The following is a 16,895-nucleotide window of genomic DNA, read 5'->3' as shown; positions in this document are numbered from 1 at the left end:
AAAAAAAAATTCTTAGAGAGAGTATTAATTATACAGAGATATGCCACAATATAGAGAAACAGGAAATAATCGATATGCATACACCACGTATTTTTTAAAAATGCAAACAACACCCCCCATGCACTACATTTTCCATTTAATTGTTTAACTGCCCCCCAAAGCTATCGGGCAAGTTGCTAGCCATAGGTATGGCACAACTTTTCATCCAGAGAACTTTTAAGAATTTCAGACCTCGTTGCAGGGTTTTGACTTAGCTTACTCAGGAGTTTTGTACTTCACTCACAGTAAGTGCCTCTCAATCTGCAAATAATAGTCTTCAGTTATTATGGGCCTGGATGGACTAGATACAAGCCCAAGGCAGTGTTCACCTCCTACCAGATCTGCATGTCTCATGATTCAATCCGAATTCTGACCTTTGAAGATCAATAGCCCATCCTCTGTGGAATGTCCTGCTCAATCACAGGCTGACAAAGTCACTACAACCCTCACTGACAAGTACTACTGAGCTCAAGGATGGCCTGTCTCTCCTTGTGTCCCTCAGACATTGCCCCACTAAGCAGAGGTCCCTTCAGCATCCTTAACCAAGAAAGCAGAGGGTAATGAAAGGTGTTCTCACTTCTGCCCAACAAATCTAAAGAAAACTAGCTTAAGGGCAAGTGAGAAAGGGAGGGCTATAAAAATGATCATAAAATACATTTCACTCTTGACATATTATACCTGTTGATTAATGATGGAAACACATTCCTGGAATTGTCTACTCACATAATTCTAGTTTTTATATGACTCAAAAATGCTGAACGTAGGTATTTTATTTTATAAAACATATGTCTAAATTAAAAGGGGCATATTAATTAAACACCTTCCACTGAGAAAAAAATTAATCTTATCATTTTTCCTCAACTGATGTTTGTAGAACATGAGAAGTCTGTTTCCTAGTTTAACTAACAAGCTAGTTCTGACAAAAAAATATTTGAAGAACATTACAGAGTACTTAATAATATTACCAACAGTGTTACTTTTATCTCTGACAACATTTTAAATGTCTGTTAGATTCAACTTTTTGCTGGTCTACCCTATGCTTGTAAAACAGATGCAGATAAGTCTGAGACATTGAGGCACTCCCCAGCAAAAACCTGTCAAAACCAAACCTTAAACATGCTTAAACCTTATGAACTTCAGTGGCATTTTTGCTGGGGAAGGCTCCTCAAGACAGATGATAATCAAGCTGCACAGGCTGCAGAAAGGAAAAGGTTTGGGACATTAACCAAGAGCAGATGAAAGCTCGAGCTTTCTGCATCCTAGCCCTCATATTCATCTCCAGCGGGATGCAGTAAGGAAAGCAGCTCCCTGGTAGAATCTAGTAGCCAGAGTACAAATGATGTAGGAAAGGGAAGGACAACACAGAGCAGGTGAAATCCTGCTGGGTTCGGGCTGCTGTGCAAGTCAATGCACCCCCCATTCACACACAGAAACATGAGGTGCATGCATATATTCAGAGTTCTGATGGCTCCAGGAATAACAGGCCATCCAGAGCCTCCCTGCCTGCAGCAGATCTGCAGACTTGCAAAGCCAACCACACGGTCCTGCAGGACACAAACTGCTAAACTTCTCTCAAATGTCAGTCTCAAAGCATTGACAGCCTTAATTGCTCAGAGACAGCTGCTGGCGAGAGCAGTGAAGATGTTACACGCAGCTGAAAAACAACATGGCTCATCACCCTGTAACTGCAATAAATACTACTCTGTCTTAACCAACGCTTACTGTGGGCATCTGTGTTCCTGATAATTTTCTCCCAAAATTCATCTTTAGTTGCGTTTGTGCTCAGGGCTAACTGCATTTTTACACAATCATGTTTCTGAATAATGATGCAACTTGCTTGGTGATGAATTCAAGGAAATTAGAAGCAGGGTTTATTAAATAATTTTGGCGACTAAGTTATTTATTTCTCACTTTCTCATACTTTAGTATTTCTCAGACTTAAAATTTCTCATTTTATTCTTATTTCCCTGGGATGTGTATTTCTCATTTAGCCAAAACTTTCACTGACACAAACAAATAAATCCAAAGCCAAATCCTACTCTTATGTATAGGCTCATGATAGGGATGTTTTCAGAATGGATTGCCCTTTTTTTTCCTATTCTATTATACTAAATATATATATATATATATTCTTTTCCTATTATACTAAATAATATTTTATTATTCCTATTATACTAAATATAAGTACTACCCATGCAGGTTTCTGCATATAAAATCAACATCCATAGAATCTAGTTTGCAGAGTCTGAAAGGCGCAATTAAACCATTAGAATATAAATGACTATTTGTCATTTACGTGTCACTGATTTAGCTAGGTGTTTTGGTGACAAAACACTGTATGTATTTCTGATACAGATGTATTATCAAATGACAAACTGAACGTAGCAATGCCATGGAGATTACTCTAGTCTAAAATCACCACATTGGGTTTTTTCACCTTGACTAATACCCTAATTGCAGAGAATGTTTGAACATGTGCTTAATTTCACTTATCTTTCATAAAGTGTTCTTGTTGACTGAAGCCCACAGTTGGGCTTGATGTGGACAGTGTACTTCAATGCTCTGCCGAGGAAGAACACTGTTCTTATCTGAATATTACCTGACAAATTTAAACAAGAAGGTGCACGCTTCACCTTAATTTTGACACTGGACATTTCCTTGAGAGTGCATCTGTCATACTGTCTTGACTCATACTATGTACTTGAAATGCTTACTTTGGATCTTCTTTGCTCAGATGTCCTTAGAACATCTGCTATTTACCCAGAAGTATGTTTCATGTGCTGTTATTTCCAAGTGGTAAAACACTTGTGCTATCCACAAAACAGAATTCAGAGTCAAAGCTGTTCTTTCTTGCATTTCCAGCATTTGGACTTCAGTGAAAACACTTTACTGAATAATCTGGGTCACCGAACAACATTCTGTGTGCTGAAATGCAAATATTTTGCAGAGAGCATGATATCTTCCTTTTTTTAATTAGATGTAAATGGACTTCAAGGACAGATCAAGACTGCAACAAAAACAACATCTTGGGGAAAAAGTGATTCTGCGGGTTCACCACAACACTAAATGAGGAAATTAATAAGCTTTTCTTTCATTTTGAATTTTTAATGAGGTAAAATCCCGCACTTTTCAAGTTGAAGCCTTCAGCTTTTGGGAGAATTTCTTCCATCTGATTGGAAAACAAAAAAATGCAGGTCTATTGACTCTCAGAATGAATAGCCGGAGTAAAAGTATCTAATTTCCCTTAACTGTATTTATTCCCTATTACATTTCATTATTTGGGCAAAGGAAATAAGTGACCACATTTTTGGGAAAAATAATTGAGACTCAGAATGCTATGGTCTGGGAGAAAAATCTCTTGCCCAGTTAAAAAAAAAGTCAAATACAATTAATGGAAATACACCACTGATATATACAGCTGTCCTTTCTGACATATCTGTGACTTGACGAACAACTGTAAAGACACAAATTTTAAATGGTGACTGCAATCAGGGATTAAAATATGCAATCAAACCACAGAAGTATTTAGTCAAGATAATATAAAAGATAACTTCATATATCTTTATATCCTTATTCAGCCAGTAAAATATCTCCAGAGTAAAACAAACAGCAGGATCAGGACAAGAAGTAAATATAATTTTTATATCCCTCGTTGTAACCTCAATCTCACCCATGTTTGACTTTCAGCATATAAAGTTTTTTTAGTTTTCAGCATCTGAAGAGTCCAAAGTGAGTGCCCTGTTAAACCACACAATCCCAACTAACAATGAATGTCAGGAATGACAAGTTCAGCTTGGACAGAGAGGTTTTTCCTCCCAGTCTGGATTTCACTAAGATTCATCAGTTTTGCTTCCCTGCATTCTGGCTGCTGAGGTCATGGTGTCTTTTATGGGAAAATGAGCTGCTTATAAATTTTCAGCTCAGCAAGCTTTGGGAACTGATGGAAAATCCCCAGCCTTAGGGCTTAGCTGGCAAAGAAAACACTACAGCAGCCCTTTTTTTGTAGTCACTCAAATACAAAAGCCTTTCAAAAGGGATGGAAATGCTTACAGAGTGTTTGTCTTGGGCAATCCTTCCTCTGTGCACAGGGACCAACCTGATTAATTTTTTACCTTATAACATTTGTCAAAAATTACCCCTATTCCTCAGGACTGTAGGAAAGTGTAGGGTGACAGACATGATCTGGAATAAAGTCAGATGGAGACTACCTGCTGCAGACAGTCTGCACTTTGCACATTGCTATTTTCCAGAGGATGTTACCTGTACAGGATGAGCAGCACCCAGAAACAGATAGATCTCCTGCTCTGGGTCAGAGGCCTGTCAGATCCCTGCAGCACAGAGACTCTCCTGGTGAATTTTATTTTTGCCAGCAGCTTTCATTTCACCAGAGTGAAACTGGTCACTGCTTGGCAGTGAGATCTTGCACACCACACCCAGCCAAGAAACACATGCTGGGGCCAGGCTCTGCTGTGGGACTCCCGGGACAAGGATGCCTGAGAAATACAGACCAGGTGATCACAATTCCTCTTTCTGTTGCATCTACCCTGGAAATACAACTACTTCTTTTTTCATATTGAATGACCCACTGATATTGATCCAAGGGTTTGGAAGAAGGTTGTCAACATGCTCCAAAATTAAGAGAAGCCAGACTGCCTTGTAAGGTGTGAGTCGTCAGAGCTGTGAAAACAACGAAGTGTTGACCTACAACTAGATGCACCCTTCTGCAAACAGCCTGGTAGAGGAAACACAACTCAGCAGGCCCTAGTGTCCGGCTGCTCCCCTCCAGTCTCTGTGGTGGCTGTGACAAGGGCCGCCTCCCCACACTGGCAGACCAGGGCCAGCTCTGCACACTCATGTGCTTCTGCCCTGTTCAAATGCTCCCAAATCATCAAAACTGAATTTAAAAAGAATGTAATGAATAAACCAAAAAAGAATATAATAAACAAAATAACAAAAAATCCAGATTTTTTTCTCCTGTTTCCTCATGCTTTTGGGGTCTGCCTCGTATTCTGAACCTTTTCTTCAGATTTTTTCATTCTAAAATGAAATCTGACATCATCACCAGACTCCAAGACCTATGGCTTTAAAGACAAAAGTCCTGTATTATCGGGGTCATGATAAAATGGTAAGAATAACTGTCCTATTTCTTTTCTCCCTCAAAAGTCATTCAAGAAGGGGGTGGACTGAAGCAGAGCATTACTGCAACTTTCCTGACTAAAGGGAACACCAAAAATCTGGCTATGCATATGTTAAAAAGAAATATATAGTTAAAGAACAAGGAAAGTCAGAAGAAGATTGAGATCACCCTTAACTAAATGATGTAACAATCCCTGAAACGCAAATGAAAATCCCTAAACATAAATTGAAAAGTTCAGTGTTCAGAAGGGGATAAAAGCAGGGTGCTCTCAAAACTTCTGCCTTTAAAATTAGCACTGCACATGCAATTAGCAATTTACTCTGGAACTGGAACTATAGGCTAAATTCATTTTTTCAGATCAGCAAAATAAATAAAAATTAATTTAGAAAAATTATTTCTGCCAACTTGTAATCAGCTTCAGACTTTCCCTAATGGAAGCCAACTGGAAGTAAAATAACTGTTATCTAAACTGCATATTCAGACTCCTACACTTGAAAGAACACAATCTGAAAATGCAGAAATAGAGATGGAATACTAAGACTATCTCAAGAATATACCCAAATTTCCCATATGAAAGTCACAATCCACACAACGTCATCTGAAATGCAATGGCTATTTATATGTCAGTCACTGAAAACATCCTGCCACTAAACCATCCACTAACTAATTAATAAGCCTGCCCAGTACAGTATGCTCTTTTCCAACACTGAAATCCATGAAATTGACAAAACTAAGTGAGTTGCAAGTACAGATCAGCTGGGAAGTGCAAACTGATGTCAGTGCAGCTATTTCTCCACTACAGGGGGGCTGAAACCACGAGCTTGCAAACCACTTCATTAAAGGGCAAAGCTCCAACCTTCCTTTCAGTAGCACCCAAACAACCACAGCGACTTCGTGGGGCAGGGGTGGGAGTTACTGGGGCAAGGCTCAGAGAACAATTTCTCAAAATCCCAAAACCATCTGCAAGAAATTTCTTATCCAAGTTCTACCCTCAGAATCTCAACCTGGGCACTTCCACTGATGTTTTGTGACCTCTCGTCAGATTTTCACATTCTTATCAATGTAGCAATGTTATTTACTGAGTGCATTTCCACCATGAATCACAGAAATCTAACAGTCATTGACTGATATATTCCAAGTGCTAGGCTGCAAGCTAAGTGATGAAGAAAGCCCATAGCTGGTCCTTGAGAAAATGGATTTGTTTTCTCTGTCCTGTTTCAACAGGTTTGGTAGGCTTGCCTGATAACTTTAGCAACTACAATTTCTGTGCAGACGTGTAGAAGACTGATTTTTGAAATACTGTAATATTAATGAAAATATCAAATATCTTAGGGTCTGTGACAGCTCATAAGATTAGTGAAGCTAACCATCTAGTAAAGGTTAAGTTTTATGCCCACAAAATATTACATTGTCCAGCTGATTTCAGGGGACAAAAGTCTTGAAAGTTTTGCCATCCATGCAAGGATTATGGACGTGGTGATGTTATTTCCCTACAAAGTTATGCCTCAATTTTCCACAGCAACAACTGAACCTCGTTCGTAATTCCCAGGCAAGAGGTTTGCAGGTGGACACTAACACAGCACCTGGTTTATAATACCTTAACTGCAAAGAGCACTGCATCATGTCCAGGTTTCTGGCTCTCTCTCATCCATCTGATAACAGAATTGGCACTGACAAGAACTGACAAATGAGAAATAACTTCTGCTTTCATACAAAAAGGAACCAAGAAGTCTGGTAGGTGTCTGAAACATGTTTATGCACCTCAGAGTGTATTCTTTCAAGGTGAAAATATTCAAGATGTTGGAGTTGCAGATGAACCTACCAACCAGCAGCAATCAACAGTATATGGCATGGAAAGGAAAAGCTAGGAGCGCTGGTATAGCATGTCAGACAGACATGCTGAAGGAGCTGGTGAGTAATACTGGTAGCTTAAATGGGAAATATCAGCCAATCCCAATTGGAAGATGTAATCTTCCAATCTACTTTACATCAGTTAAAGGTAGGGACGAATGTTGTGCTGAAGTGACAGAAATGCAGTCCTGCTGAGTGATGATTGGAAGCTGACCACTGAAGCTGACGGGTCTTTGGTCTTCACCAGTTTGTTCTTCCCACCCTGAAGGCTGTATCTTAAGAGGAGGAAAATGCTGTAACTTTTAGCCTGAGATAGACTCTTTAGAAGTCATCACTCTTTGGATTTAGTTATTCAGTAGTGAAAGGACCAAATTATAGATTCAGTGATGGAATTTCAAATGACACTGTTTGTAATCAACTTTTAAATTTTGTTTTAAACACATGCTCTTCTAATACTTTGCAATGAAGCTTGATACTCTGTATTCAGAAATGGTTTTTGGTAGGTAAGTCATAGTACACCCTCAGTAGATATTAAAAAAGAAATTCCACTTGCTACTCACAGAAAGAGTACTCCTTCATTTCTGTGAAAACTGCAATACAATCTGTGTACAGTTTCACCTAGCTTGATGTTTCACCTCCTTCCACAGAGCAACATACGCTAAATACAGAAGTACCTCTTCCAGCATGACTGTCAGTGATTGTTGGGTTTAATTCTGGTGAACAATGGAACTTAGAACAGAGAGGAAATAAAAATAAATGTTAACTATCTTGCTGTAGATGAGAAACCAGATGACATCTGGAGCTGGCATTATTCTAACCAGGAACAAGTTGCAAAAGCTACTTAGGTTAGAGGTTTATAAACAACCAGATATACACATCAGGAGGAGGTTGGCAGGTTAAGAAAGGGCAAGCACAGCTCTGTAATAATATACAACTGAGAAAGAAGGAAAGAGAGGATATGCAAAATTATATTGGGGAAGCCCATTTTTGTTCAAGACAATTTCAATTACACTTTTTATTGGAGAGATGCTCAGTGTGGTAGAAGAAATCTGTCTTGGTTTATACACTGCCATAGTTTACCTGATTCTCTCTGCTAAAGCAAAAGCAACACCCACCTCCAAAACACAAAGACTGGGACCACAGTGGCAATGTGGCAGAATGCAGACCATCAGCCCCTCAAACATCTCCAGAGAACCACAATAGAGTCCTGAAGCATATCCTGCAAGCATTTATACACCAACTGAATTTCATGTACTGTGATTAATTTCCCTGACACCATGCAGGTTTCATTGTAGAACACAAAACCAGATACAGACGTACGTATTTTTAGGATCAGGACATACTTAACACAAGTCAGCCATGATTTAGTATGTCAGTACTTAATGTGCAGCTTACTAAATGTGAGAGAATTCTGTGTTTTGGTACAGTTTGGGTTTTTCCCCGAAACAGCATGTATGTTGTTTCAACATTAATGCTGAAGTTAAAAACTCTGCAGTTACTGATATTTATTTAAAGAATTTAAAATTGTTTAATGCAGCTGGGAATAGAGCTACAGTAGCCTCATACTTAAAAGCATAGCCTTTTATATAATAATAGGGAGCACTAGTGAGTATGTTGCCCATTTATGATTCTCCAGCGGCTTCTATTTTTCACAAGAATTAATATTCTCATCAGAATGTATCTGTATTACATTTTTCTCATGCTGATCAAATATCACCAATTCAGTGATTTTCTTGTGATCCCACTGCATATGCTGGGTCAGAATATTCACATTATCATCATTCTTATCTGCTGGTAGAAGAGATAATGCAACATTTCTAGTCACAAAATAGTGTCACAACAAAAAGCTATAGTAATAATGGACATCAGGGATGTAAAAAGGCATAAAAAGACCTTGTGTTGCAGGACCATCCTTCTGGACTGTGCTTAGTGCAACATCTGGATCTAAATAAGCATTAATATTTACAAGGTAAGTGGGTAGCTCAGCATCAGTCTTTGTTCGCAGTTAGAAGTTATGCATTCATGTCATGCATGCATGCCCTCATGCACAGGTCAAAAGGGATTTCTGTTACAGCATTTAAGCTTTGCAAAGTTGGAGGCAAAGGCTTCCAACCTTGGCAGTAAGCCCCTATACTACAGTTTGTGCTAGGAAGTGATATCTTTCAGGGCAGGATACAGACAGGATTTAGTGTCCCTTAGTTGCAAATCTAGTTATATTGGGAATCTCTACAGAGACTTCCCAGAGAAACAGTTGAGAATTCCAGTGACACTTTGGAACAACCTTCTCTGAAACACTTACAGAACTTAGTGTCCTGATGAGAAATAGTAAGAAGTGCAGTTACTGTTTATCACAATATCCTTTAGGGTTTTTTTTTCTCAGTTATGTGCATTAATGCCAATCACTGGTTCAAAAATCAGCATTTGACATGTTCAATTCTGAAACTGTTAGTAGGTTTGAAAAGTAGTATGTGAAGTAAGCAGCATCTAAGTAAGTAATACTCTTTGTTTAACTCTTCATAGTTCAGTATGTTTAGCTCTTCATATTTTTTCACATTCCACTTAACATGAAAGAATTTGTATGTGACATATATTGCCCATCATGCAACCTTCTGCTCTTCTGCTCTACTTTTAAATACTCAAAATAAGTTCTATTTGTAGAGGTTGAATTATACAATGAAATTACAAGAATTCAAGTTTTAACCCTTATCATCCTTACAAATTTACAAATACTCAGATCTGAAAGTTAGGTTATATTAATATGACCTGGTGATGCTGATACGATTAATTTAAAAGTAGTGCATATGTAACAATACTGACTTTTGCTTCTGATCCAAGATTTGTTTTCTCCCAAGAACACATTCAGAGCACAGGACTGGCCAAAGACCACTGAAATCAATGGAAAGGCTACCAGTGATTTTTGATGAAATATGGATTGGGCTTTGAGCATAACACCGCTCACTTCATTGACTCGTCACAAGGGCTGAATTTGGCTTAGACAGAGGTAAAGCGGTTCATCCCATGTATCTTTAATAAATAGCACACATTTTAACCCCACCATTCCACTGCCAGGAATTTAAGAGTATTTTGTTATGCTAGCTCTGTTAAGGAGCCACAACAGTTGCACAGGTAAAATGAATGATCAAAACACATACAGTTGTTTGTACTTACAGGTATCTGGCTTGAGCTGACTGTTGGTAATTCCAAAATACTGTGGATTTTCAATGACAGGAATCTTCGTCATCCCAATGATGACTGCATCAGGACCCCCCTCAGAAGAAGATGGAGTGTTACTGCCATTTGAGATGTGGTGGAGGGGACTGGCTGAATCATCGTCATTGCTGATGACTGAAGAAGGACCTGGAGTTAGAGACAAAGATTTTCTTGTAACTCAGTGTACGGTACTCTTCCCTCAGATGTGTAATTTTTTTTTTTTTTTTTTTTTCCTAATTTTGACCAGTTGTCCTCCATTCCTATAGTCAACAGCTCTCTTTGTGTGCCTTGCTGACCTTCCTCAGAAATTTTGTATGTCTGGGTGCAGATGGAGAACAGTGGGTTTTTTTTTCATTAGGAACTGGAATCGTAACAAGTTTTTGTACTGGTACATCACCTAGACTAAATGTCAGAGTCCAGCACAGGCTGTGCACAGTCTTCCACTGTGAAAGATCTCAAAATTTGTTGAACTCATTCTGTCATTTTCAGAAATAAGCTATGGAATACACACATTAACTTTTTTACCTTATGTGCTACTTGAATCACACAGCAGTAACACCGCAAATCCAAGGAATGCCTGCCCTACCTGGCTTTATAACAAGACAAAAGGCACAGAGCAAATGGGCTCATCCTGATGTGGGAAGCTGGTAATTTCTGAAAGAAACATGGTTCACGGTCAAAGTCCAGGGGACAATTTGCATAGTTACAGACATGCAGAGAAGATGCTGAGAAGAACAGTGGAGTAAAACCTGAATTTGCTGCAGAGGGGCTCATCCCGCCCAGGGGTACATCCCATTGGCTCTCCAATCCATACCTGAATCTAGTCACCTTCCAGAAAAAGGTCTATTGTGAACAGTAATTCAGTGACAGTTTTTGTTTTGTTTCCATTCTACGCTTTGTATTTTTAGTGAAAGTGCCACAGAGATAAAACCTTGTAAACAGATTAAAAAAAAATCCTGCTTAGCACAGTGTCCCACTTCTGTGAACTGCAGGAGCCTTTGAACTAATAGCAAAATCAGCACAGATGACATTTGAACTCTTGACATCTAACTCCGCCACTTAAATTCCACATGACTTCTTCCAGTTTACATTCAGTATTCATAGAAAACCAGAAGCACCATTTAACAGCAAAGACATTTTGCCTGATCTCCTGACTAAAGAGCCAGCAGAGATCACACATATCATATTTCACTTCATTCTCCATCCACATTAACTAAGGTTTTGGGGATAACATTCACATCTCTTAATTGTAACAATCAAAAGACAATGAAAGAAACAGATGGAAAAAAACACCATCTGGAAGTGCCTATCCTGAAATGGCATCTTTAGCCAACTGCGTTTAGCCTTTGGGCAGCAGCAACATGTTGAGCAAATGTCCCCTCAAAGAACAGGACAGCAGAGAAGACCTTGAGGACAATAAAAAGCTGTGTTTACTTCAAATCACCTGCCACCCAGGTGACAATTACAACATGTTGGAGTCCCAGACTGAGTTTTAGGATGGACAGAAGGAGCACTGCAGAGGCAAGACAGAGCCCCGCCAAGTAGATGGCATCTGTGTCTGCAGGAGAGATAGGGAATGCAGAGGAGAGAGTGAGAATGGGGACCACCAGCAGGTTCTGTATTCACATTACTAAGGACATCAGAGAAGACAAGCAGAATCCACTGCAGCAGACACACAACTGAAGAACAAGATGAGAAAAAGGACAGTCCCAAGCACAGGAAAGAAAGGGCAGCTTTAAAGAAACTCCTACTCTTCTACGGCTCACTGTATTGTCACCAAAATCACTTCATCATTATGTGGCATGGCTCATAGCAATAAAACTTGAATATTCTGGCATGTGGCTATTCAACCCTGTATTTTGAGACACAAGCATACTCACACCCCTGTCCTGCTTTTCTTTCTCCCCAGTTGGTTTAATGGTGCATGAGGGAAATGTTCTCATAGTTTGAAAAAGTACTTCCTCCTCAACCTGAAACACTAGAATTAATTTTTCAAATACCTGGCACTTCGTGTGAAAGTCACTGTTGACAAATGTAAGTAAAGCCTAGATCTCTGCAATTTATCAAATGAAATACTCATACCAAGGCTGGTTTTGTTGTTACTGATCACCCTGATCCCCACATGATTGACTGTACTTGGAAAGATGCCAGGATTAAGAGTTTTTGGTGAAGATTTCTCTAATGAAGGCCAGAGCCTAACAAATAGTGAGAATGGGTTGCTCAGGTGGCACAGAAGATAAGTTACGTTAAGTCACAACACATTTTTCAGATGTGTGAGAGTTGTTTGCACAAACATTAAGAGTGCAACCCATTTAAAACTGCATTCAGTTTTTGGTAGATATCATCCTTACATCTCTAAACTTTCTGAATCCCAACTTGTTGCTCCAAAAAAGCAGGCTGACTAATACACACTTTCTTGGGAAAACAAAATGCTTTTACACTATAATGTAGCTTTAGTATAAGGACAAATCCTTTCTCTCACAGCAAATAGGCAAATTCTCTTAAACTGAAACTTAATAGAGGCATGTCTTTAAGTCCTTTTCAGTCCTGCTGTTCTCTGCTACACAGGAGGAGGCTCTTTTGTCATTGTTTGCTTCCACCATACACGCAGTGATGGCAAGGAAAAGTGACCATTACACATTTCTAGATGTTAAAGTGGAATAATGACTAGGAACTCAATCTATTCATTGAATAATTTCTGCAGTACTTCAAGATGCAATTTTGTATGGTGAACTACTATTTTCAATCAGTATAAACTGCAAAGTGCTGCAGGTGAAAAGCAGACAACTGTTCTGTAAATCTACTCAATTAGGCTAACTGGTAAAAGCTAGTCTTCTGTGTGGTATGAAGCAGGTTCCAAATATATTCAGCTCTCTGATATAGGTGAGGAAAACCTGGAAAATTAGGTGACTTTCAGGCCAATTCCTCGCAGTGCAAAACAGTTTAAGAAAAATTCAACCCTAGGAACTTTGTTGGTACATCACTCGGAGATCCCTCTCACTTATTAGCAAGTAAACATCTCATGCAATGGCTTTTCTGAATAGTTTGCATTCAAAAATCCTATTTCCTGTCTACTTCTTCTCTAATTAAGACAATCAGAACTCATCAGATGGAAATTTTTATGTATCAGAGGCAGCTGAGCTCACATCTTTTCAAACGTCCCCTTTGCTGGGACCTTTCTAACAGTGTGAGCAAACTTTTAGACCATTTCCACACTTGTTTATTTGCTAGACTATGTACTCAACAGAAAGTTACATTTCATTTTTTGAATGCACTAAGCCACATTACACTTATAGACCAGCCCTGCACCTGGCTGTGATATTCAAGTAATGTAAAACCATTTCCAGCACGCAAGATGAGACTATCACCTGTGCTGACAAGAAGTGAGAGCTGCCCTTTTCTGAATGGGCTCTGTGCTCAAAATGAAGGGTAATTTCTTGAAGCACCTTAGAGTGTGGTTTCATCCACAGGAAATGCGGTCACTGAATTACTTGTGAAAGGCAGAACAAGTATGGTAATTACATTCAGTCACCTACTACTGCCTCTGGTTTTTATAAAATCGGCTCTTTGTTTTACACCTGAAATCTGAAAATTTTAGACAAAATGTGATAGGTTGGAGTGAAAATCATATGTTATCAGTAGTCATTAGCTACTGCCAAGAGCAGATTCACAGTTGGCTTAAGCTTTTAAGAAACCTCCAGAGACCTTCTCCACCTTCCAGTGTGCTGCCCAGAATCTTCCTTTGATTTCATTTTTAGACATTTTTTCTTAAGAAGACTTCTCTTTTCTTAAGAAGGAGTTGAAGCCAGACAAGAATCTGTAGCCTGCTTTGGAGAAGATGTGGGCTATACACCACAGAGACAAATTTCTCTTCTATTTGATATGAAACTAAAGACTTGTCCATTTTTCATCACCTAAGCTCAAGAAAAATCCCTTTTGTGTACAAAAAAAACCAGCAGCTCTCAAAAAAAGTTGTGACATATAAGAAAACCAGTTCTATTTGAAACTGATGAGCTATAAAAAACCCAAAATGCTTCCAATTCCCCAGCTAGGTGGGGAATTATCCTCAGCACATAATATGGGGACAGGCAGAAACAGCAAACTTCTTTTACTGCACATTCCAAGGAGAACTGTGCTATGTCTTGAACTGTGTATGCCTGCACTGTCCTTGACCTTGGTGGTGCCAAAAAATTTGAGCTTCCTTAGGTAAAGAAATAAAATTTAATTATATTATTTTCAAGGTGTGCTGCTATTTTTGAACTGGCGAAGGAGATTCATTATAATTATATACAGCCTTTCATGACAGGAAAAGCTAAGAAAATTGGGATTGTGCAGCCTATAAAAGAGAAGGCTTCAGGGTGACTTAATTGCATCCTTCCAGTACCTGAAGGGAGCCTGCAGGAAAGATGGAGCAAAACTACAAGAGCATGCAGTGGCAGGACAAGGGCCAATGGCTTCCAACTGAAAGACAGCAGGATTAAATTAGATATTAAGAAGAAGTTCTTTACTGTGGGGGTGGTGAGGCACTGGAACAGGTTGCCCAGAGAAGCTGTAGTTGTCCATCCCCGGAAGTGCTCAAGGCCAGGCTGGATGGAGCTCTGAGCAACTTGGTCTAGTGAAATGTGTTCCTGACAATGGTAAGGGGGGCTCGAATTACGTGACCTTTAAGGTCCCTTCCAACCCAAGCCACTCTATGACTGTATTCTATGATTCATTATACTCCTATCACCATGAGAGTTAATGCAGTTTTAACATCCATGCTACCAAGGCCTATCTACACTGCTATTTGTTGGGGCTACATTTGCACAACACACTTCTGTGCAATACAAATCACTCCAGTTATCCCTGAAGTCACTACTAATGGCTCAGGCACACTGGAAGACAGTAAGAGTAATAAATATCACAACCCCCCCTAATTTTAGCTTTGTGGTTGGAATTGCGTATTTCCAATGATGTATCTACTTACTCAACTGTTAGGAAGCAGCTCATGTAAAAAGCAGTGTTTACAGAGATTATTTTGTGCTGTGATGCCTTAATAAACATCATTCCTTCCATGAAAAATTATGTTGATTCCTAGGATGCTTTCTCAATGGACCTTGCACTAGCACTGGCTCTTAGTTCCTCTGGGAACAGGGACCAGTCTGTGCCAAGGCATGGTAATAGCACACCATAAAGTTAAAGGCACAACAGTGAATGTATGCCACATCAGTCAGTACCTCTGCTAAATTCCAAGGCCATACTGAATCTTCTCACTCCTTCCTTTTGGGAGGGGTGTACTTTTTTACTAGTTAAATACATTGTTCTAAAAAGTAATTACACAAGATTTCTCATCCCATGAGATTCCCATGTTTGCTGTAGATTTTCATATTTTCTGCATGATTAAAATGTAAGTATTATGCTTCAGCAAGAATAGATATTCAATTTTTCCTATTATCAAAGCAGGATCCAACTTTCTCACCAGAACAGACACCTTTTTATCTTTACTCTAAAAATTGCAATCTTATCTTTTACTCCCTCTGGAAGACAACTAATCAATCACAGCTTGACACACTTTTTTTCTGACTAATGTGCTGAGTTTTATTTCAAATATTCCTTTGTATTCCCAAGTTCAGCAGCTGTATGCAACTGTGGTACCAAATCACATTCATGCAACTCTATTAGACTGGATAAGAAACCCAGCACAAAAGAAAGCAATGCAATTACAAAAAAAATATTGCAAACTATTGTTCTCTTAAAATGCAGTCAGCTGAATATAGGGAATTGAATTAAAAGGTGTAAATAGAGCTCAAGAAAAAAAAACAAAAACCAACCAACCAACAGAAGACTGAATAAGCTTCCAAAGAGAAACAAGTTTAGTCTTGCCTTGGTTGGTGGAGCTGCTCAAAGTTGTCAGATTGTTCTACAGATCTACAGTGGACTTACTAAAACTATGGTCTTTTCTTTGCAGCTGCCAATGCTTGCAATGAGGGAAAGCGCAAGGCAAGGCACTCCCATGTTTTGACAGCAATTGAGCTGTGTGGAGCAATAGCACATCTTGCCTCTACCCACCTTCCAAGTGACCTTTCCTGTCTCATATCGCCATCCCTGCCAGCTATCCAGACAACAACCATTAGTCTCAGCCTTTGTGTAGTCATCTCTACAGTCACTGTCACATGCAGTTGCAAAATGAGCATTAGGGGGCTAATCCTCCTTTGTTTGTGGTGGAAAGAAACACAAGATCACCCTAAACAGCATTATATCTGAGTCCATCCTGCTATAGCATATTGCTCTTCACAGATCAAAGAGTGCATGCATGTCCTTCTACCCTGGAACAGTACACAGAGCCAAAACCCACACTGTTGTACATTAAGTCTGTGACTCAGAAAACTGAGACTTGCCAGGCTTTGGTGTTTAGCGGATAAACAATTTCACATGTTCTGACAGGTATCATCAATCTGTTTAACTGATTTACACCCACCAGTGCTTGTTTAAGCTTGTATTCTGTTGCTTCTTGACATATGAGATGAGAAAAACCTTTTGACACTGCCCAAGAAGTTCAGTTCACATCCAAGACAATGCTCCCACGAAGTTAGGAGAAACTGAACAGAGAGCTGGAGAACATCCTCACATGCAGCAGACAAATACCTCTGTTCCCCGCCAGCATGCACTTCTAACATTC

The 16,895-nt window shown here is 39.3% G+C and overlaps 1 protein-coding gene across 5 annotated transcripts in view; it reads right to left on the bottom strand.

Annotated features, from left to right (window-relative positions):
- The window catches only part of NTRK2 (neurotrophic receptor tyrosine kinase 2), a 209,638-nt gene that overhangs the window by 75,623 nt on the left and 117,120 nt on the right, over window positions 1–16,895 (bottom strand). For 4 of the 5 annotated variants that reach the window (XR_011147650.1, XM_069001029.1, XM_069001028.1 and 1 more), the window contains exon 12: window positions 10,196–10,384. Coding sequence is in view for 4 of the 5 variants with exons in the window: in XM_069001029.1 (XP_068857130.1) it covers window positions 10,196–10,384 (189 nt within the window). In the remaining variant the exon portion in view is untranslated. Of the gene's footprint in view, window positions 1–8,186; window positions 8,247–10,195; window positions 10,385–16,895 lie in introns of those variants that run through there. The other variant, XM_069001031.1, reaches the window with a different exon arrangement.

Source organism: Aphelocoma coerulescens, assembly GCF_041296385.1.
Source record: "Aphelocoma coerulescens isolate FSJ_1873_10779 chromosome Z unlocalized genomic scaffold, UR_Acoe_1.0 ChrZ, whole genome shotgun sequence".
Lineage (NCBI taxonomy): Eukaryota > Metazoa > Chordata > Aves > Passeriformes > Corvidae > Aphelocoma > Aphelocoma coerulescens.
The sequence above is the reverse complement of the archived record's forward strand: the minus strand, read 5'-3'. Positions and strand labels throughout refer to the sequence as shown.